We start from the raw sequence: 22,748 nt of genomic DNA on the forward strand, positions 1-22,748 counted from the left end.
GTCAACATTGTATTAGATCTAGTCATTAAACTAAGGGTAGGGTGTATCCAGCCTATTTTTTAAAATACTTTGTTGTACACTTATTTTTTTGAAATCCTCACTTTAGTTGTTAATTTTTGTGATTGCATTTGGACATACTCTACAAGTATATTCATATAACTCCCAACTTTATTAGCCCGACGAATATAGACACATGACCACAGCTTAATGTTACTACATTCTTAGAAAAGATAAGAGTCGTTCTCCTTACCTTAAAAGAAAGGATACGACAAAAAAACATAAAAGTAACATTAGTACATCACTACACCAATTTATCAAAGTGATACAAACTCATAAACTCAATATCAGACTCAAGGGTAGCCATAGAATGAGGCCTTAAAGAAATTTCCCAATCCATACTACCTCCTCCTTCATACCCTGGATTTACAGTCACCTTTCCATCTTTCTTATTTGCACAGCCCATGCGAATACCCAAAGCACGGCCCAGCCCAAATTCAGGCCCATACATGTCAAACCTTCCTGACCCACCTACTATGATACTTTCTGGCCCATTTTTAGTTGGGTTGCGACGATTTACTTCGAGGGCTTTAGCAGGATTCCATAAATCAAGTATTCGTTTCTCATCTTGGGCCAAAATGGCTTCTTTTAACTTCTTTGCAGCCCAACCCAAACTATGGCCCAACAACTCATCTACTGTACATTCACATTTGGCTTTGGTAACAAAATTTCCAAAGTAATCATCTGATAAATGTGGGTTTAATCGAGTCCTAGTGTTAAGTATAATGATACAAGAGGTTAATTGATCTGTTGTTAGGTTTCGAGCTCGGGTGATGGACCTCCAAACAAGAGCAGTTAAAGCTTGGAACGAGGATATGATATTGTTCGCTTTGCTTTCTTGATTAGCCTTGGCTTTTAGAGATGCCAAGGATTTATAAGGGAAGTGAAATATCCGTTGCCTTAGCGGGCCGGGATCATATCCATGGGTTATGAATTCCTCATACTCTAGATGGGGTAACTTAAAAATCGTACCATTTTGGTTATCAAAACTACTTTTTATGTATGGATTATAGCTAAAGATAGGTGTTCGTGAGATTTTTGTGGTATCCCTAATATGCTCATTATTAGACCTAAAAATTTCAGACAACATACTTACAAAATGAAGAAAAGAGGTACCATCGACAACACTGTGACTCATACTAAACCCCATAAACACCCCATCAACAAGTTCCGTTACTTGAATTGACAATAAAGCCCTTGTATGACCATCATAATTAACCATCTTTTCATCAAGCTCAAAGAAAGATGAAACAATAGTTGGAACATCAATCGAAGATACAATATCAGAAACACTAACATCTAGCACGGTAGCATGAATGAGCCTTGCTCCGGGGCCTTTGTTGCAATCGATGTAGACCGAACAAGCGTGCTCGTCGGGGTATTTACATGTAACAAAACGTCCCGTTAACGGGTAAAAATGAACAAGGGCAATAGATAGTGAGTGTTTAAGCCTCTCTAATAGATGAGATATGACTTCGATTCGACCATAAACATGATCACCAGAAGGTGGGTTATTAAGGGTAAAGAGAAGACCTTTTTGTATAGGATCAAGTGATAATAAGGTTAAATCTTTAGGTGACAAGTGATAAGGTTGTTTAGCAGCTTCAACCTCATATTTTGGCTTAACCAAGCATTCTGAAATGAGTTTGATTTTTGCCATGTAAAGCTAAGCTAATTATATAAACTATGCTCATAAGATTTGTAAGAAGAACGAAATAAATATGATATATCTTCTAATTGTGCTGAATTTTACACTTTATATACTACTAGTAATCATCAACCTATATGTTTCTCAATTAGCCAACCGAAAACAGTCAAAACACTAATCAACACGGCATAATAATACAACAAAATAATTAGATCTAGTCATTTACTCAAGGACACAGCTAATAAGACACCGTTCAGATATATAGAACTACCTAGAAATTATAATTCGTGATTTCGTGTTATCTGCGTTCTATAAAAAAAATATATATATATAATGTAATTATGTTGTCGTTTATATTTATTTATTTTAATAATTAAATCTATATGCATCATCATCACTTTGTAGAAGCTTGATTCACTTGGATTTTGCATAATCTTTAATGCATATATTTGACTATTAATAATTTTGATTCGACAATTAAAATGTTTGAAGAAAATATTGTTATCATATATAATACCCTCATGAGTCACGACCATTGACCAAGCGCTAATATTGAAAGAAAATAAAAAAAAAAAAAAAAAAAAAAAAATTCAAGAGGATTTTATAGAATAATTGACTTTACAAATAATAAATATAATTAAAGAAAAAAATATCATGATAACAATTATTAAAATTTTGGGAGATGAATATCAAAAGTTGAAATCGAATTCCATTTACATCATATCATTTTGCCGAGATAAAACTCATAAACTCCTCATCGGATTCAAGAGCATTCATTGTCTCCGGTTTAAGACATATCTCTAAATCAACACTTCCTCCTCCTTCACGCCCCGGGTTCACCGTAACCTTCCCATCAGCCTTGTTAGCATACCCAGCTAAAACAGCCACTGCTTTACCAAGCCCAAATTCGGGACCATACATATCAAATTTAGCAGACCCTCCTATTAACACGCCATTAGGCTCATAATATGTTGAGCCTGTTTTTGCCAAAAAAGGAGCCTTAACATAACTACAAAGGCGTTGTCGGATTTTACTATCATCTATAGCCTCTACACTTCGTTGTATCAACAATGCAGCCGAACCCAATCCATGGCCAAGTAGGTCGCCTACCTTGCAAGCACATTGCAATCCTTCAACATAATTCCCGAAGCACTCTTGGGGTAAAGGAGGCGTGATTCGAGCCCGCCAATTTAAAGGAAACGGACAAATAGTCATTAAACTTGGTTCTAAATTTCTAACACGGGTAATGGACGTCCATATAAAGGCAGTTAAGGCTTGGAAGGACGATATAACATTGTGATCATTAATATTTTCGCATTCTTGGTTAGCCTTAGCTTTCAACATCGACATTGCCTTAGATGAAATATGGAATATTCTTTCTCTAAGTACGCCTGGATTAAACTTAGATACGAACTCATGTGGTTCGAGGTATGGTAACTTGATGATCGGACCATATCCTTTGGGGAGCAAAGGCTTGCATAATATTGGTTTTCGAGAGACTTCGATATTATTGGACAAATCTGCATTCAAGAGTAGGATTAATGCCTTTAATGGACTATAATCACTATATATTATGGCATGCCAAGGTTATCATATCTTGCGGAAAAGAGATTAAAAATATTTGCTCTACCCCATTAGAAGGAACTAATCTAGCAACTAGATGTGCCACATTTTTTTTAAACATGATTACAAGAGTATGACTAAAAATCATCCCCTATATAACATTATAACAAATATCTTCAATGAATGAATAAGTGCTTCAAAAAATTTTCACAATCTTATGTGACCTTTAGCGTCTCAAAATCAAAAATCAAAATCAATTCGTGATATGTACTCCTTTATTACACATAACTTTCAAAATATCAAAATCGAAAGGCTCAAAACCAAATGGGACCTTCTAGCCACCTAGACCAGCTAGTCACCCAGACCACAATAAACTATTTTGATTATAAATTATTAAACTTAAAACAACTCATTTTTACTCCTAAAATATTGAGATATAGTGATTATTATTAGGACTCATACTATGTATAATTCCGTAACTATTTTGTATGATATGATTGATAGGACAACGCAAAGACTTATTGAAACTAGTAAGAAAAATAGTTAGAGAGTAGTTTTAAGCCAAGTGGTTTGAGATTCGAATTCCGGTCCCTCTTAAGCTAAATTTTCGGCCAAACAGTGATTAGCTAAACAACTAAAGATCCATGACGAGTTGAAGATATACCTGATTGGAAGTTAAAAATAGCTTCGTTATTAGTGACATTATCGCTGTGATTTTCAACCTTCGATTGTAAAAATATCTCGGACAAGGTCGAGATGAAATGCCACAAAGAATTCCCATCCGCTACACTATGATTCATGGTAAAACCAATGAAAACCCCGTCGAGTAGCTCGGTTACCTGGATCGACAACAATGGCCTCGTGTGACCATCATAATTTATGGCCTTTTCACCTAGATCAAACAAGCAAGGTACAATCGGATGTATGTCGGTGGAGGAAAGGATATCGGATACAGTTAAGTTGGTGTTGACAACAGCATGGATGAGGCGAGCTCCCGGACCAGTGGTGCAGTCGACATAGACCCAAATGGCATGTTCATCATCGAACTTTTTGGTAGCAAGTTGACCTGCTAAAGGGTAGAAATGAACAAGAGATTGAGATAATGAAATTTTGATCTTGTCCAAAAGATGGGATTGTATGTTTTGTGGTTTAGCATGAAAAAGTAGACCCTTTTGCATATGGTCTAGTGGTAAGAATACTAGATCATCTGGGGCTAAGTAATGTGGTTGTTTTGAAGCTTCGACTTCATATTTGGGTTTAATAAAACATTCTGAAACAAGTTTTATTTGTTGATGATTTGAGTCCACCATATTTGATTTTAGCAGCAAACTAGTTGTAGGATTAGTTATTTGATTTAATTTGTTAAGAAGATCAAAAGTTGTGGTAGGTGAGAAAATGACCAATTTGCAATATATGGAAAAGTGATGCAAAATACCAACAAGGGGGAAAGTGTACATGTACACTTTACAAATGCTATCTGTATACCATCAATGTTATAACGCCAACTATGCATCCAAAAAAAAAAAAAAAAAAAAAAAAATTTTATTATGCCAACTAAGCAAATCCTATTAAATAAAGGAGGGAAGCTGAAATTTTTAAGAGGGAAAAATAAGAGGGATTTTTTTTTGGCTTTTTCCCGATTAGAAAGCTAAGCGGGATCAATTGGGTTAATGCCAACATATAGCATTGGGAAATAAGAATCCCATCCCTTTTGCATTAAATATTGTTAGAGGACCAACTCAAGCAAAAATAAAAAAAAGGTTTTAAACGAGTACAAAAATTCAACACCCCCCATTTTCAAGGTAGCAAATTCCAAAATATCAATAATAATAACTTGTAAAATCTTCGACCTTTGCATATATCGAGCCCTTAATCATTGAACTAAATTTCTTTAACTAGGTCTTGAGCTTTGAATATATGGTCATAAAATACAATCCAACTCCAATGTCTTCGTAGTGGCTCAATAAATTCGGAAATTATTATACAACTGCAGATTCCTACAAAATAATTCCAACTCTACAAAAACACTATAAAACGTAAGTTAGTAATCAATATAGCTCCGTAGAGCTCAAATAAACACAAATATGACCGTGGGAACAGGAAATAAAAATATTTATAAAATAGACTCATCAGCAATGCATCTCGTATGCTATAAAATGCTAAATACGGGATTAAGACAAGTCACAAAACCTAATTGTTAAAATGTTGGATGGTACAAATAAATGGCCGTGCGGGATGTGCACAAGCCACGTGCACCCAAGGACAAGACATACTTGATCCCGGTCACTAATTACGACTCCCAAGGCCCTTAAAACATGATGATTAAGGATGAATTAGATGGTTTCGGGAACTATATATGACTCCCAAGGCCTTTTTGGAAAATTGAAGTATTTCAATGCATAATCTCGCTGGGTGAAAAAATGATAAATGAAAGCCAAATATGAAGGATAATACACGAAATCTGAGCAATTTAGGAGTTGTCGGGACCCGGTGTCGGAAATTCACGGAACACTAAAGGATGCATCACGGGGTCATATAATATTTTTTTTCGACCCATATATGAACATTATTCGGCCACATAAAGGCCCCGTGGAAGCTTATAGCCAATACAAGAGGCGTGTTAGAATATGGTTAAATTGGATGCTTAAAGGCAAATTGGATGATTTCACCCAGCCAAATGGACTCCCGGAGGTTATTAGGGACCATGATAAACATCTTGGAAATTTTTATTTTTGGACGAAAAAAGGTCAAAAAATTTTAAAATTGAAGGCTATTATCCACGCTTTTTGAGGAATTTTTGAGGTTGCGTGGCCCGGTGACGAAAAGTGTTGAGACACTAAGGGATACATCTTACGGTCATATAATGCCGTTTGGAACCATATATGACCATAAAATGTTGTCATAAATGTCCGTGGTAGGTTTGAGTTCACGAAATCGGCAAAGTTGCGAACTGGTAAATTGACCGATTTAAAGCAAATTGGATGGTTCCACCCGCCCAATAGGAATCCCGGAGGTATTGGGGATCATAATAAACATCTCAGCAATTTTTATTTTTGGGCAAAAAAAGGTTAAAAAATTCCACAATTGAAAGCTACTGTCCATGCTTTTTGAGGAATTTTGAAGGTTACGGGACCCGGAGACAAAAAGTGTTGAGACCAAATGGGATACATCTCAAGGTCATATAATGCCTTTTGGAACCATATATGATCATTATATGTTGTCATAAATGTCCGTAGTAGGTTTGAGTTCACGAAATCGGTGCAAGTTGCGAACTAGTAAATTGACTGTTTTAGGGCAAATTGGATAGTTCCAACCACCCAATTGGGCTGTCGGAGGGTATTAAATACCATGGTAAACATCTCAGCAATTTTTATTTGTGGCGAAAAAAGGTTAAAAAATTCCAAAATTAAAGACTATTATCCACGCTTTTTGAGGAATTTTAGAGGTTACGGGGCCCAATGTCGAAAAGTGTTGAGACCTTATTGGATACATCTTAGGGTCATAATATAATGCTGTTTGGAACCGTATATTACCATTTTATGTTGTCATAAATCTCCGTGGTAGTTTTGAGTTCACGAAATCAGCTAGTGCAAGTTGCGAACTGGTAAATTGGCCGTTTTAAGGAAAATTAGATGGTTCTACTCACCCAATTGGACTCCCATAGGGTATTAGGGATCATGGTAAATATCTCAGCAGTTATTTTTTCTAGGCAAAATAAGGTAAAAAAAAATTCATAATTGAAGGCTATTATCCACGTTTTTTGAGGAATTTTGGAGGTTACAGGGCCCGGAGGCAAAAAGTGTTGAGACCCTAAGGGATATTTCTCACGGTCATATAATGTCGTTTGGAACCACATATGACCATTATATGTCTTCATAAATGTCCGTGGTAGGTTTGAGTTCATGAAATTGGTGCAAGTTGCGAACTAGAAAATTGACCATTTTAATGCAAATTGGATGGTTTCACCGACCCAATTGAACTCCCGAAGGGCATTAAAGGCCGTAGTAAACATCTCAACAACTTTTATTTCCGAACGAAAAAATGTCAAAAAATTACAAAATTAAATACTACTCCCTCCGTTCCCAATTGTTTTTTACGTTTGGAATTATGCGCGGTAATTAAGAAATTGTGTAAAGTTGAGGTATATTGAAATATTTCAATGATTGAAAGTACAAATTTATTGAAAAATACAATGTTGAGCATGTGGAGTGGAGAAATTAGAGGAGAGAGGTGAGAGAAAGTAATAATAAGTGTTGAAAAACTAATAAAATAGTATAAAAAGTACAATAGCACATGGAAAAGTAAGGACTTTTGAGTAAAAAAATTGTAAAACAAGGGTAATTTAGTCCAAAATTTATGACCAAAATAGGAAAGATACTAAATGTAAAGAATAAAAAGGAACACCCTAAATGAAAACGTAAAAAACATTTAGGAACGGAGGGAGTATTATCCATGATTTTTAAGGAATATTAGAGGTTACGGGGCCCGGTGGCGAAAAGTGTTGGGACCCTAGGGAATACATCTCAATGTCATATAATGCCGTTTGGAACCATATAGACCAATTATATGTTTTCATAAATGTCCGTGGTAGGTTTGAGTTGATAAATTCGGTGCAAGTTGCGAATTAAGTATGAAAAGAAAAGTTTTGCAAGTATAAAAAAACATCTCAGCAATTTTTATTTAGTGCAAAAAATTGTGACAGTCGCTTCAACTTGTGACCTCAAAGTGACAAGGTGAGTTCCACCATTAGGGACTAGGTAAACATCTCAGTAATTTTCATTCCGTGCAAAAAAAAAGGGCAAAAAATTCCAAATTTGAAGGTTCTTATCCACGCTTTTTGAGGAATTTTAGAGGTTACGGGCCCCGAAGGCGAAAAGCGTTGATAATCTAGGGGATACATCTCAGAGTCACATAATGTCGTGGTCCCTAATAGTTTGGAACCATATATGACCATTATATGTTGCCATAAATGTCAGTGGTAGGTTTGAATTCACGAAATCGGTACAGGTTGTGAACTGATAAATTGACCGTTTTAAGACAAATTGGATGGTTTCAACCACCCAATTGGACTCACGGAGAGTATTAGGGGCCATGGTAAACATCTCAAAAAATTTTATTTCCGTGCAAAAAAAGTCAAAAATTTCCAAAATTGATGGCTATTATCCACGATTTTTGAAGAATTTTGAATGTTAGGGGGCTCGGTAGCGAAAAATGTTGAGACCCCATGGGATACATCTCAGGGTTTATGCTAATACGTTTTACCTCTAGTCAACCTCTTTGCTTTTTCTCTAAAACTCCATTGTTAAACCATGGTATATGACTTTCCTCTTCTTCTACTACCATTTATTTTTTTTGTTTTTTTTCCTTTTTTTTTTTTTTTTATTTTTTTATTTTTTTTTTTGTCTTTCCAAGATACTATTGTCTAGTCTCCGTAACTCTATATTTTTACATCTTGTGACATTACCTGGGACAAAATTAAATCTTTATTGTTACATATCAATAAAGATTACAATAAAGATTTAATTTTGTCCCAGGTAACAATAAAGCATGTAACAATGACAACCACATTACAATAGTTTTACTCGATATGTATTTTACTCAATATGAGCCCATGATATCACATATGACAATGAAATTAATTTAAATCGATATATATTTTACTCGATTCATTCAATGTAAAAACTTAATCTTGTATTGGATACTTCTTTTAAAAAATCGACAATCTAGTTGACAACCACATTAAATAGTTTTGATAGACCCGTCACTCTAGCATTTTATTTTATTTTATTTTATTTTTTTACAAGGTTAAATTCCGTGCAATGCACGAATGTTGAATAATTATAATAATGATGTAATTATATAAAAAATTGAATTGATTAACCCGATATTAAAACGCATTAAATATATATTAAAACATTTGAAATTAAGGCTTTGATTGATTGATTGAAATATATATTAAAACAATAAAAAAAAACATGTTAGAAAAAATCTTTATATATGTAGCAGTAGTAATGTGTATGTACAACTTGATATTTTAGAAGGTTTACTTTAGATTATATATAAAATAAAGTCAAAATCTAATGTAATATTTTTTTTTATAAATCAATACGTTTTCTTAGAAAGTAATTTTGGCGGGAATTATTTTAATAATACATTGACAAGTGTCCTTTTAGATTCGCCTTTAGTAGTATGTACTTCCTCCGTCCACAATTGATAGTCACTTTTGAAAAAAAATCACGGGAATTAAAGAGAATTAAAGAAAGCACATTGAAAAAGTAAATTTACAGTGGGTATGCAAAAAATTAGAGAGAGAAAGTAATTAAAGTACATGGGAAATTTAAATTTGCACAAATATTTTTGCAAATGTTAGAGAATTGATATAAAAATAATATTAATAGTAATTAAAAAAAGCAAATGTGACTAACATTTTAAGTCACTAAAAATAGCAAAAGTGACTATCATTCGGAAACGGAGGGAGTAATTGATTGTAAGGAGTTCACGACACGTAACTCATGAAGTCCATATCAGCTTCAAGAGCAGACATAAACTGAGGTCTCAAACAAATCTCTAATTCCACACTTCCTTTCCCTTCACGCCCTGGGTTTGCAGTCACCTTCCCATCATCCTTATTAGCGTAGCCCATACGTACAGCCAAAGCACGGCCCAGCCCAAATTCAGGCCCATACATATCGAATCTCGCCGATCCTCCTATGACCACTTTGTTTGGCCCATGAAAATCTTTTTTACCTGGCGTAAATACTGTTGGGGATTTAGCCAAAAACTGGAACATACCAAGTATAGTTTTTCCATCTTGGGCCGTAATAGACTTTCGCAAATTCATTGCAACCCAGCCCAAATTGTGGCCCAATAACTCCTCTACACTGCAATTCCATTGTGCTCCGCCTATGTAATTTCCGAAATACTCATCAGATAAAGGTGGTTCAAACCTACTCCTTGCACCAATTAACATAGAACAAGTGGTTGGTTGATCCGAGGATAGGTTTCGAGCCCGGGTGATGGATCTCCACACAAGAGCACTTAAGGCTTGAAACGATGATATAACATTGTTGGTTTCACATTCTTGATTAGCCTTGGCTTTAAGACTAGCCAAAGACGTAGGTGAGAAGTGAAAAATTCGCTCCCTTAATGGGCCTTGATCTGCATAGACTATGAATTCCTCTGGCTCTAGATGGGGTAACTTAAGCACCTCGGGAACCTTATTTTTGGGATCATTACTTACCCAAGGCTTAAAATTAAATATTGGTTGATGTGAAATTGTTAAATTACTATTTTGACCAATACATTCTTTAGACCCAAATATTTCAGATAACACGCTAACAAAATGTAAAAAAGACGTACCATCTACCACACTATGGTTCATGGTAAAACCTATAAACACTCCGTCTAGGAGTTCAGTCACCTGGATCGATAACAAAGCCCTTGTATGACCATCATAGTTAACCATTATCTCACCAAGCTCGAAAAATGATCGAACAATGGGCGGAACATCGGTGGATGACATGATATCCGAAACCGTAACATCTAGGGCCGTAACATGAATCAATCTTGCACCAGGGCCCTTGTTACAATCAATGTAGATTGAACAAGCATGCTCTTCCGGGTATTTCTCCGTGACGAATCGACCGGCTAATGGATAGAAATGAACAAGGGCAATAGAAAGAGAGTGTTTAAGCTTGTCTAAAAGACTAGAAACAACTTTGGTTCTATCATTAGCATCATTAGAAGGTGTATTATTATTATTAATGGTAAAAAGAAGACCTTTTTGAATAGGGTCAATGGAAATCATGCCTATTTCAGGAGGTGATAAATGGTAAGGTTGTTTAGAAGCTTCAACTTCATATTTTGGTTTGACAAAACATTCTGAAATGAATTTAATTGATGTTTGTTTTTGTTGAGCCATGAAAGAAAATTGGCTTGGAAAAGGTGGAATGAATGGATGAATGATCGAAAACTTTGGGTTATAAATGGTTGAGGACTTGAGGTTGATTATTTTGGTGTTATAATTATGTAGAAATTTAGAGTACACAAGGGTTGAATTGAGATAAGGTTACCTACTTTTTAATTCGTGGGAGTGTATGTACTATGTAGTGTTGGTTGTCAATTTGTAAAGAACATAAGAGTAAAAAGATTCACGTAATTGTAAGATCTTTCGGACGAATCTGCCTTGGACCATTTCCATTCACTCATCTGCTTCTGGAAGTCTGATAGACAAAAATGAATAAATAAATAAATAAAAATAATTAAAAAGTATAATAAATTTAAAAATAAAGATTCCAAACATAAATGAAAGATTTTAGAATGAAAAAGAAAGGTAAATAATACTTCCTCCATTTTTTTTCAGTTGACATGTTTGATTTTCATACTATTCACAAACTACACTTTGATTCACTTTTGTAATTGATAGATACGATAAAATAAAATCATTTGAGATCCTGTTTAAATCGTCTATATGTATATTTTATTAATATCCACTTTTTAAAATTTTACAATATTGACAATTGAAGTTATTAAGCGTTAAAAACGTGTGTTAGCAAGCGTGATAATATAAAGGTGTCAACTAAAAACAACAAAGGAAGTATGAATATATCCTATAATACTTTTTGGTTTTGGAATTGTAATAAATCTTTTTTTAGGGAAACAATTGATTGTGTTAGTTGGTGATGAGTATTAATTGATTTTTATGTCAAACTTGAGTGATGACGGGTAAATAAATTCACGTGTAGTATAGTTTGTACGAAGAAATAACATACTCTTACTTCGTATTTAGGGCCTATTCATATTTACTTAATTTCAGTTCAGTTCAGCTTTAATCAGTTCAGTTTAGTTCCAATTAAATCAGTTCAGTTCAGTTCAGCTCTTAATTTCCATCTCACATAAAATATTCATTTCAGCTCAATTCAGTTCAGTTCTGCTCCAATCAGTTCAGTTCAGTTCAGCTCAGTTCAGTAAATGTGAACAGGCCCTTAGGCTTCGTTCACTTCACCTTATTTTTGCTGAAGTGAATTATCTTTACTGAACTGAAATAATCTTTACAGAACTGAAATTATTATTATTTTTTTTTTTTTTGAATAGGAACTGAAATTATTTTTACTAATTTCATATTGTATTTCTTCTTTAAAATTATTGAATTTTACTAAACTAAACTCATTTTATTACTAAATTGAAATTATTTTTACTTGACTGAAATTATTTAAACTGAATTGAAATTATTTTTACTTAATATTATGTTTTAAAGGTAAAGTGAACCGGGGATAGTTAGTTTTTTTTTTTTTTTTTTTTGACGGGAATAGTTAGTATTTCATCATTGATTAATTAATATTTCTAGAATAATTTTACAATGGCTATAACAATTTTATACGAGTAGCTAGTATAATCTTTAGACGTGGACCACTAATATTTAGTATCAAATTAAGAATATTCATTTACTTGACTAGCTAATCAAACAATATCATAATAAAAGTGGATGAAGTATTGCTGTATAGATCAAATTTAAACTTTGCTTTGACAAGTTTACACGATTAAAATTTGTTAATTATTATGAGTCGGGTAGATATAATTATACTCTGAAAATAGATCTAAAAGGTAGACACAAAAACTCAATAAAAGGCATGAAAAATGGGTGGGACATCTCAATAGTCAATAGTGAAAATGAGCCAGAATACTTCTGTCAATAACTATGGGAGCCGTACACATTAATTATACTTCCTTCGTTTTCTTTTACTTGCAATACTTTCCTAAAAAGGAAATGTCACAATACTTGCAACACACTATAAAAGGAAAGTTATTTTAAGGAAAAACTATACTCTATCCCTTATATAAAACATATGGCCCACTAAATTACACTCTTAACAACCACTCATCCTATTTTAAAGTTTATTATATCTTGTAAACCCCACCTTTCTTAATAACCGCGCTAAAGGGTGTGCTGCATCTAAAAGAAAACGGAGGAATTGAAGTATAATTTTTCTTAAAGTTCAACAGTAGTGTTCAAAGTCGATCTAAAACTACTGTATAAAACGTTTTTTTATCTCCCTTATAAGGATCCCGGCCCCCTTTTAACGAATAGTCATTTATTTTCAATTAAGGAATAATGAATAGTCATTTAGTCACTTTAATTAATTATTGTATGCCAAACCTTTTTATTTTACAAAACTCCAAATTAATCACTGTTTGTACATTTCTTGGGTGTTACTGCCCAACACCAAGGCATTAGACGTATGAACATATGGCCACTGAAGGTATTATCTCAATTCTCGTTTAATGGCATTTTAGTTATAGACTAGTTAATAGGAGGATGAGCATGAGTCTAGGAAGTGATAACCTTCCTATTTTAAATTTGATACATCATATATACAAGTTAAGTATATATATTAATGCAAGGTAATATAGATTATTAAATATTTATTCACTTATCAATATTATTCAATAACCTATTTTAATTAATTTGATCGATCAAACTAACAAAACTATATTGAGTCGGGATATTATTCAGACATCTGAACCAATAACTAATTTATCTTAAAAATCGTGTAAAATAAAAGAAGATAAGTACGTTTAGGTATATTATATAGAGCTTCTTCTAGAGGAGCCTCATATTATCTCCATAACGTCAAAACAAAAGAAGGTTCAGAACAATTTTGGACCAATTATAAAATCTCAACAATATTGGACCATATAAAATAATCATATACTATGTAAATGAAAATTGTATTAATGGGTGTGAAGTTAGGCAGCACATCAGACTAGGTTCGTTTTACTGGTCTAAATTCTCAACTAATGCGGTTTGGGTTGCGTTTGCGCTCATGTCATCAACCTAATTAAATAAAACGAAAATTAATAGTATTGATAACGTGAACACGTGATTTGATTTAGAAATACGGCAAATTATGTACACAATCACACTTTGGTTTGTTTTAATACTATACGTTTTATAATCACTTACTCCCTCCGTCCCTAAATTGCATTCCTCTTTCTCTCTATTATGTGAGGAATAAATGCTAGAAAGAGGAATGTAATTTAGGGACGGAGGGAGTACATTTTATTGTTTACCAATTAAGAAAGAAATGAATGTACTGAACATTATTGATTATTAAAGTTTAATACAAAAGGAGCATGATATGAATGATTTATTATTTTATGAGAAGTGAGAGAAAAAATATTAATGCTATTAAAGGATTTTTATTGTTGAGTAAAAGTTACTCCCTCCATCCCTTAATTAGATTCTTACTTCTCTCCGTTATGTCTCCATTATGTGATAAATAAATGCTAGAAATATGAACATAATTAAGGGACGGAAGGAGTATTTAAATGAAGTTAGAAAATTATAGATCTAACTCAAAAAAAAAAAAAAAAAAAAAAAAAAAAGATTAAGAAATAAAGACAGAATTTGGGTGAAATGAATTGAAGTTTTGTTTAAGGATCCTAAGTTTAACTCTATCATATTTTTCTCTAACACTTGTTTTAAATTCAACTACAACTATTTGATTCACTACAAAAAAGTAATTGAGTAATAACATAATATATAAAACCCTTATTTCATTTGTATATATATGTCATATGACTTTTAATTAATGAATTGATTTAATTTAAAAAAAAAAATTTGTGGCCCCCAAAAAGGGAAAATACGAGGAAAAAGACGGTAATTGAAACAATATGAAAATTTGCTGAAACAGTCCAGAAGATGGGGGAAAGGTTGGGAATAAGAGGAGGATGAGTTTTTAACAGTTTTTACATCCCATATCCTTTATTGTGCTTAAGAATAAGAGGTCTTAAGCAAATCTCCAAATCGACACTTCCTTTCCCTTCACGCCCTGGGTTTGTAGTCACCTTCCCATCATCTTTATTAGCGTAACCCATGCGAACAGCCAAAGCACGGCCCAGCCCAAATTCAGGCCCATACATACGAACCTCGCCGACCCTCCTATGAGCACTTTGTTTGGACTATGAGAATCTCTTATATCTGGAGTAAACACTACTGGGTATTTAGTTAATAACTTTAACATACCGAGTATAGCTTGTCCATCTCGGGCCATAATATACTTTTGCAAATTTATTGCAACCCAGCCCAAATTATGGCCCAATAACTCCTCTACATTGCAAGTCCAATGAGCCCCGTCTATGTAATTTCCAAAATACTCATCAGATAGAGGTGGTTCAAACCTACTCCTTGCACCAATTAACATGGAACAAGTGGTTGGTTGATCCGAAGATAGGTTTCGAGCTTGGGTGATTGATCTCCACACAAGTGCATTTAAGGCTTAAAATGTCGATATAACATTATTGGTTTCACATTCTTGATTAGCTAGACTTGGCTTTAAGATTAGCCAACGATGCAGGCGAAAAGTGAAAAATTCGCTCTCGTAATGGGACTTGATCCACAAAGATTACGAATTTTTTAGGCTCTAGATGGGGCAACTTAAGCACCTCAGGAACCTTATTTTTTAGGATCATTACTTACCCAAGACTTAAAATTAAATATTGACCGATGTGAAATTTTTAAATTACTATTTTGACCAATGCACTCTTTAGACCCAAATATTTCAGATAACACGCTAACAAAATGTAGAAAAGACGTACCATCTACCACACTATGGTTCATAGTAAAACCTATGAACACTCCGTTAAGGAGTTCCGTCACCTGGATCGATAACAAAGCCCTTTATTAGGAAAAATAATATTGTGAATATTTGGGAAATATATCTTAGAGTATTTTGTGAATATCTTTAGGTTATTTTGGTCTTGCCCTCCAAGTAACCTAGTCTATATATATTTGTATGAGGCCGTTTATGAAGAATATAATTTACAGTGAACATTATTCAATCTATTTTAGCACCCTTGTATGACCATCATGGTTAACCGTTACCTCACCGACCTCGAAAACTGATCGAACAATGGGTGGAACATCGGTGGATGACATGATATCAGAAACCGTAACATCTAGGGCCGTAACATGAATCAACCTTGCACCAGGGCCCTTGTTACAATCAATGTAGATTGAACAAGCTAAGCGTGCTCTTCCGGATATTTCTCCGCAATGAATCGACCGGCTAATGGATAGAAATGAACAAGAGCAATAGCAAGAGAGTGTTTAAGCTTGTCTAAAAGACTAGAAACAACTTTGATTCGGTCATTAGCATAATCTCTAAGTTTTTTAGTGATCAAATTACTATCGGTATTTTGATCACTTCAGGGGCAATTTAGAGATTTTTTGTAAGATCTCACTAAGTTTTCTAGTGACCAAATTACTATCGGTATTTTGATCACTTCAGGGCCAATTTAGAGATTTTTTGTAATATCGCCCATCTTATCACAGTTACAAGTGAGCCCGCCGGTTCTACCGACGCCCTTATTTGGGGGGCTAGTTGTACGGGATAATACCGGTAATAGTACCCAATTAGCCGATAAGAGACAATCATAACACAGGAACAACTGATTAATAAGATTAATAAGAAAGTTCAAGTACCCATGTCGGCCTTCCTAAACGGCCACGTGGAGAGCTGCTTGAGGCCACATAGGCACCTGATGCTTATGAGGTCGGTTTGCCACCTATCGTTATAGGTGGCACCAGCTTGGTTATTCCTCTATATATACCCAAGCAAATATTCATCCAAAGGTACAATCTTTCTCTCTCTCTACACACTTAAACACTTTCTCTCTCTTCATTCTTTCTTCTTACCGGATTGCTGACTTTAGCATCGGAGAGGTTATTCCCGGATAACCCCCGGGTTAGCTTATCTGTGTTGACTGTGCAGGTGCGCAATTGGACGGTAAACCTTTACCAACCCACGAAGATTATCTGTGCCGGAGCTACCCGGAACAAAAAGGATTATTATTATTAATGGTAAAAAGAAGACCTTTTTGAATAGGATCAATGGAAATCATGCCTATTTCAGGAGGTGATAAATGGTGAGGTTGCTTAGAAGCTTCAACTTCATAATTTGGTTTGACAAAACATTCTGAAATGAGTAAAATTGATGTTTGTATTTGTTGAGCCATGGAAGAAAAATGGCTTGGAAAAGGTTGAATTGAGATGAGGTAGCCTACTCATTTATTTGTAGGGGTGTATTATATAGTGTTAGTTGTCTATTCGTCAAAGTACATATAATGAAAGGATTGACGTACTTGTAAGATCTTTCGGGCGAATATGGCCTGGACCATTTCCATTCATTCATTTGCTTGTGGAAGTCTGATATAAAGATACACGAGATACACGAGCGAGACGACATCGCTAAAGGTCATTATTTGTGACAAAAAAATTGTCATAGTTTTATGTGGTTGATAATGTGTCGGGTGAAATTATAATGATGTTCATGGGGTGGGGAAAAAGGGGAGTGTGGGTTGGGGGAATCAGCCGACAGAGAAAGCCTAGGTGCTGGTGGTAAGGTGATCCCGACAGCAGTGGAGAGGGAGGGGAAAGGGTGGCTAGGGTGGTGGTTGAGGAGGACAGTAGTCAACGCCGGAAAATTGAAAAGTCAACATTGGAAAATGATCAAAGGACCCTCCTCACAACCCAAACATGATATAAAGCATTTCCAATGGTGTTTTTTAAGGACTTGCTTGCAAATATAAAAAATAATAAAAGTGTTGCTTAACCATTAGAGTACTATTGAAATAACTGCTCTTGTGAGCAGTACTGCTAAGTTAAGCTACACTGTTTGGAAATATTAACATTTTTTTTTATCTTTTTTTACAAAAATAAACATTAAGATATTATTTTCATCATTATCAACTGACATATAGATAAGTGATATTTTATTTATTTATTTATATATTTTTTAAAATAGGAGTTTACAAGGCACTAGGTTTCACTTAACAAATTCACTCGTAATGTAATGATTGTAATGTGGCAAATCAAGCTACAACTACTATTGGAGTACTTTGTAGCTTAAAAAGGCTTGTAGCTCTAAAAGTTACATTGGAGATGCTCTAAAGACCTTTTGTGCCACTTTTTTTTTTTTTTTAAATAAAAGGGTCTTTGTCACAAAAAGGTCAACTTAAAAGGGTCTTCCTCACAAATATTCCTATTTTTAAAAATCTTATCATTAATGTCATAAATAACTTATTAATAATACGTAGTATAAAAATTCATGAATGAAGAATAATAAATTTTTTTATTTTATTTTGCAAAAGAAAAAACAAAATAAAGTGTTATAAAAAAGAATTTCCCTAAATGATAAGACCAATTTATTCTTAGTTATTATCGTGACCTCATAGAGTCATAGTCTTGCAGATCGATAACAATTAACTTACTAAATTGATTAAAGTAGTGAAAGATAATATTCAAATAAACTTGAATTCAAATCACATCTATATCATCATATTGTGGAGACAAAACTCATAAACTCTTCATCAGATTGAAGAGCATCCATTGTCTCAGGTTTAAGACATATCTCTACATCAACACTTCCTCCCCCTTCGCGCCCCGGGTTCAGGGTCACCTTCCCATCATCCTTGTTAGCATACCCAGCTAAAACAGCCACTGCTTTACCAAGTCCAAACTCAGGACCATACATATCAAATTTTGCAGACCCGGCAATCAACACTCCATTAGTCTCATAATACGCAGATTTTGAGCCTTTTTGCGCCACAAAAGGAGCCTTAGCAAGATTATGAAGGCGTTTTCGGATTTCAACATCGTCTATAGCCTCTACACTTTGTCGAATCAACAATGCAGCCGAGCCTAAACCAAGGCCAAGTAAGTCGCCCACCTTGGAGCCACATTGTACACCTTCAATGTAATTCCCAAAGCACTCTTGGGAGAACGGAGGCATAATTCGAGCCCGCCAATTTAAAGCAAACGAACAAATAGTCTTTATGCACGGTTCCAAATTTCTAACACGGGTAATAGACGTCCATATAAACGCAGATAAGGCTTGAAAGGAGGATATAGTAACATTGTGATCATTAATATTTTCGCATTCTTCGTTAGCCTTAGCCTTCAACATCGACATTGCCTTAGACGAAAAATGGAACATTTTTTCCCTTAGTATGCCTGGATCAAATCTAGATACAAACTCGTCTGGTTCGAGGTAAGGTAACTTGATGATCGGACCATATCCTTCAGGAAAATAAGGCTTGTATATTGGTTTTCGAGAGACTGTGATATCCTTGGACGAATCTGCATTATTCAACAATGTGGATTATACATTAAAAAGTACTTAGTGCAATAATTTGTAATAGGTTTGTTTTATTAGAATATCCAGAGATATAATTCAAAAACTTGATTTGTTTACATGTATTGGGAATTTTTGTTATTATCGTTTTAGAAATTTCACCTATAATGTTCTTTTACCACCCACTATGTAAAAAAAAAAAAAAAAAAAAAACCACCAAATTGCCCAAAACCTTATGTATGACTTTAAGTCGTTAAGTCCTAATAATAGAAAGAAAATCACAGTATAGTATAATACAATAGTAAAATTGTATCCATTTTAATAAGTTTTTATCTTGAACCTTTATTTTTAAGGACCAAAAAAAGTAAGTCAACTAAATGAATGGATACGATGAACTTTAAAGGTCAAGATTCACTCAATTGTGGTAACTGCTACTCTAATCCCTATGTTATTCCTTTTTATTCATTGATTTACATACGGTCTATAATGAATATTTTTTACCATGTAATTTAATACTCCCTCCGTGTTTTTTTTAAGTGTTACACTTAATTACTAAATCCTAAGTGTTACACTAATTATTTTGGCAAAAAGTTACATTAAAATATTATATCTCTCTCCTTTCATGGTTCCACCCAAACCTATTACTGCTTTTTTTTTTTTTTTTTTATTACATACATCTTTCACATTCATTACTTTTCAATAAATTATTAACTTGACTATCTTTCTTTATATTTTGGCCAAGAGCCATGAATGAAGGCAAGGCAATAAGACTAAAAAAGGCTTTCAAAAAAAAAAAAAATAAATAAAAATAATAATAAGCCTAAAATGGTAGGGTTGAGGTTGTTGTGGGCTTGTGGCCATTGTTCATTTGTACATACAAACAAGACTACAAGTGGTCCACATATTATGGCTTCACGCAGAATTTTTCAAAATGCTTAAAAGTCACAACTGACAATCGACGGTGATATAACATCCATGTGATGTTACTGATGTCCTAGTCAAGTAATAGTAATTAATAAAGCAATCAATTCAATTAAGTTCTAAATTAATTAAAAGAAAACTAAGGACGATGAATTTCTCAAAAAAAAAGCTAAGGACGATTAATTGAATGAAGATATACCTGATTGGAAATTTGTACCTTCAGTTCTAGTGAGATTATTATCGCTGTGATTTTCATCCTTCAATTGTAAAAATATCTCAGACAAGGTCGAGATAAAATACCACAAGGATGTCCCATCCGCTAAACAATGATTCATGGTAAAACCGATGAAAACCCCGTCTTTTAACTCGGTCACCTGGACCGACAACAAAGGCCTCGTGTGACCATCATAATTTACGGCCTTCTCACCAAGATCAAACAATGAAGGTACAACCGGGTGTATGTCGCAGGAGGATAGGAGATCGGATACTGAAAAGTCGACGACAGCATGGATGAGGCGAGCTCCAGGACCGGTGGTGCAATCGACATAGACCCACATGGCGTGTTCATCGTGGAACTTTTGGGTAGCAAGTTGACCAGCTAAAGGGTAGAAATAGACAAGAGCATGAGATAATGAAATTTTGAGCTTGTCCAAAAGTTGAGATTGTATGTTTTGTGGTTTAGCATGGAATAGTAGACCCTTTTGCATATGGTCTAAGGATAAGAACGAATAATCAATTGGGGTTAAGTAATGGGGTTGTTTTGAAGCTTCAACTTCATATTTAGGTTTGATAAAACATTTTGAGAGAATTTTTATTTGTTGATGATATGTTTCCACCATATTTGATTTTTTTTTTTGTTTTTTTTTTTTTTTGTTTTTGGCTTGCAATAAGATCAAATAAACTAGATAGAGAGATCAATTTTTTTTTATACTAGTAATATGGTGAATTGGTGATTGTAAAGAAAGAGATCCCCACATATCAGTAATTTCACTATTTTGTCACTACTACTTTATTTCCAAAATCATCTTCAATTTTCTTATGATGAAAATTGTGTCTACGATATGTCAAATGACAAACACCATTTTCTTCCACTATAAATTAAAGTTGCCACATCATTCAATATTTCAATTTTTTTTTTTTTTTTTTTTTTTACAATTTCTTTTACATGTTTTAACTTTAACACTATTCACATAGATATATGATAGATATTAGAGTTTACGATAATATTTGTCACACAATTAGGATATATTTGTATATTATTGTGATATAGTTTGTATTCTTATCAGACTAGGTTTCCTAACAAGATTAGGACTAGCGTTGTAACACTATATATATTATTCAATGGTACACACTCCAATCTGAGGAGTTTTCCCGAAATCTAACATGGTATCACAGCTTTAGGTTTTTTCGATCCTAATTAATTTTTTTTTTTCCAAAAGATTAATTTTTTAATTTCGCTTCCGCTTTCCCCTAATTCTGTCATCAACCTTCTTCAATGGCTAAGGATGACCAGACGCCACCTCCGCCTCCTCCTCCACTTTCTTCCCCTGAGTTCCATCCCGCACTCACCGTGACAAACATCAAAAATTCAATCCCCCTTACTCTTGATTATGAGAAAGTTCAATATTCGAACTGGGTCGAATTATTTGAGAATCACGTTTGCGCCTATGATGTCTTAGACCACATTGACTCCGAAACTCCACGTCCTGCATATATTTCTGACACCTTGTGGAAACGCCTTGACGCAATCGTAAAGCAATGGATCTATGGCACAATTTCAAAGGACCTTCTTGAAACTATTCTTGGTAGAAAGTCTACTGCTAAAGAGACTTGGGATCGCATCAAGGACATCTTTCAAGATAATAAAAGCACGAGAGCGGTGTATCTTGAGACTCAATTGAATGCAATTCACCTCGACGGCTTTCAAAACGTCACCGCATTCTGTCAACACCTCAAAAGTATTGCTGATCAACTCGCGAATGTCGACCAACCCATCTCCGATCAAAAGTTAGTCCTTCGTATGGTGGCTGGACTCAACAAAACTGATTACGATACTGTTGCAACTATGATAGCCCAAACAGACCCCCTGCCCTCTTTCAACAATGCTCGATCTCGGCTTCTTCTTGAGGAGTCCAGGCGCAACAATGAACACACCACTCCTCCCTCTTCGTTCGTCGCACAACAAGGTGGCTCATCGCCGGCAGAACAGTCGCCAGCCCCTGGCGGTGGTCGCGGCAGTGGGTCCGCTCGCGGCCGCGGTGGTGGGAAGGGTGGCCGTGGCAAGGGGAAAGGCCAAGGCCGTGGTGGCCAAGCTCAAGGCCGTGGTGAATCATCCCAACAGCAGGTCCCTTCGCAAGCTTCAACCCAACAGCAACAACACGGCCCAATTGGCCAACATTGGGCCTGGCCCAATCAGCAATATTGCT

General features: G+C 34.6%; 4 protein-coding genes and 1 pseudogene across 5 annotated transcripts; all 5 read right to left on the reverse strand.

Annotated features, from left to right (window-relative positions):
• Positions 1-301: 301 nt before the first annotated feature.
• LOC145620060 (uncharacterized) lies at positions 302-1,744 on the reverse strand. The gene has a single exon (XM_081674714.1). The coding sequence runs from the start codon at positions 1,715-1,717 to the stop codon at positions 302-304; it is 1,416 nt and encodes a 471-aa protein (XP_081530840.1). The 5' UTR covers positions 1,718-1,744.
• A 496-nt stretch (positions 1,745-2,240) lies between these two features.
• On the reverse strand, positions 2,241-4,776 carry LOC145619342 (putative acetyltransferase At3g50280). The gene is made up of 2 exons (XM_081674018.1): positions 3,933-4,776; positions 2,241-3,225 (listed from the first exon to the last, which is right to left on the reverse strand). The coding sequence occupies exons 1-2, from the start codon at positions 4,723-4,725 to the stop codon at positions 2,429-2,431; spliced, it is 1,590 nt and encodes a 529-aa protein (XP_081530144.1). The 5' UTR covers positions 4,726-4,776; the 3' UTR covers positions 2,241-2,428.
• A 4,821-nt stretch (positions 4,777-9,597) lies between these two features.
• LOC145619332 (uncharacterized) lies at positions 9,598-11,249 on the reverse strand. Its single transcript, XM_081674008.1, has one exon. The coding sequence runs from the start codon at positions 11,187-11,189 to the stop codon at positions 9,765-9,767; it is 1,425 nt and encodes a 474-aa protein (XP_081530134.1). The 5' UTR covers positions 11,190-11,249; the 3' UTR covers positions 9,598-9,764.
• A 3,767-nt stretch (positions 11,250-15,016) lies between these two features.
• Positions 15,017-17,290, reverse strand: LOC145620061 (uncharacterized; annotated as a pseudogene).
• Positions 17,291-18,455: 1,165 nt separating this feature from the next.
• On the reverse strand, positions 18,456-21,248 carry LOC145619331 (putative acetyltransferase At3g50280). Of its 2 annotated transcripts, none has more exons than XM_081674007.1 (2): positions 20,540-21,248; positions 18,456-19,406 (listed from the first exon to the last, which is right to left on the reverse strand). In XM_081674007.1, the coding sequence occupies exons 1-2, from the start codon at positions 21,159-21,161 to the stop codon at positions 18,604-18,606; spliced, it is 1,425 nt and encodes a 474-aa protein (XP_081530133.1). In that variant the 5' UTR covers positions 21,162-21,248; the 3' UTR covers positions 18,456-18,603. The 2 variants fall into 2 exon arrangements, with proteins under 2 accessions (XP_081530133.1, XP_081530131.1); XM_081674005.1 differs by having other exon boundaries at positions 20,522-21,239.
• Positions 21,249-22,748: the final 1,500 nt, after the last annotated feature.

Source organism: Chenopodium album, chromosome 27, assembly GCF_948465745.1.
Source record: "Chenopodium album chromosome 27, dcCheAlbu1.1, whole genome shotgun sequence".
Classification (NCBI taxonomy): Eukaryota; Viridiplantae; Streptophyta; class Magnoliopsida; order Caryophyllales; family Amaranthaceae; genus Chenopodium; species Chenopodium album.

Bases quoted from the DNA above. Each gene is read 5' to 3' on its own strand.
- LOC145620060 (XM_081674714.1), bottom strand. From the start codon at position 1,717: ATGGCAAAAATCAAACTCATTTCAGAATGCTTGGTTAAGCCAAAATAT.
- LOC145619342 (XM_081674018.1), bottom strand. From the start codon at position 4,725: ATGTACACTTTCCCCCTTGTTGGTATTTTGCATCACTTTTCCATATAT. The intron at 3,226-3,932 runs GTATATCTTCAA...TCTTGAATGCAG, and splicing joins TATTTTTAACTTCCAATCAG to ATTTGTCCAATAATATCGAA.
- LOC145619332 (XM_081674008.1), bottom strand. From the start codon at position 11,189: ATGGCTCAACAAAAACAAACATCAATTAAATTCATTTCAGAATGTTTT.
- LOC145619331 (XM_081674005.1), bottom strand. From the start codon at position 21,161: ATGGTGGAAACATATCATCAACAAATAAAAATTCTCTCAAAATGTTTT. The intron at 19,407-20,521 runs GTATATCTTCAT...TGAATAATGCAG, and splicing joins AGGTACAAATTTCCAATCAG to ATTCGTCCAAGGATATCACA.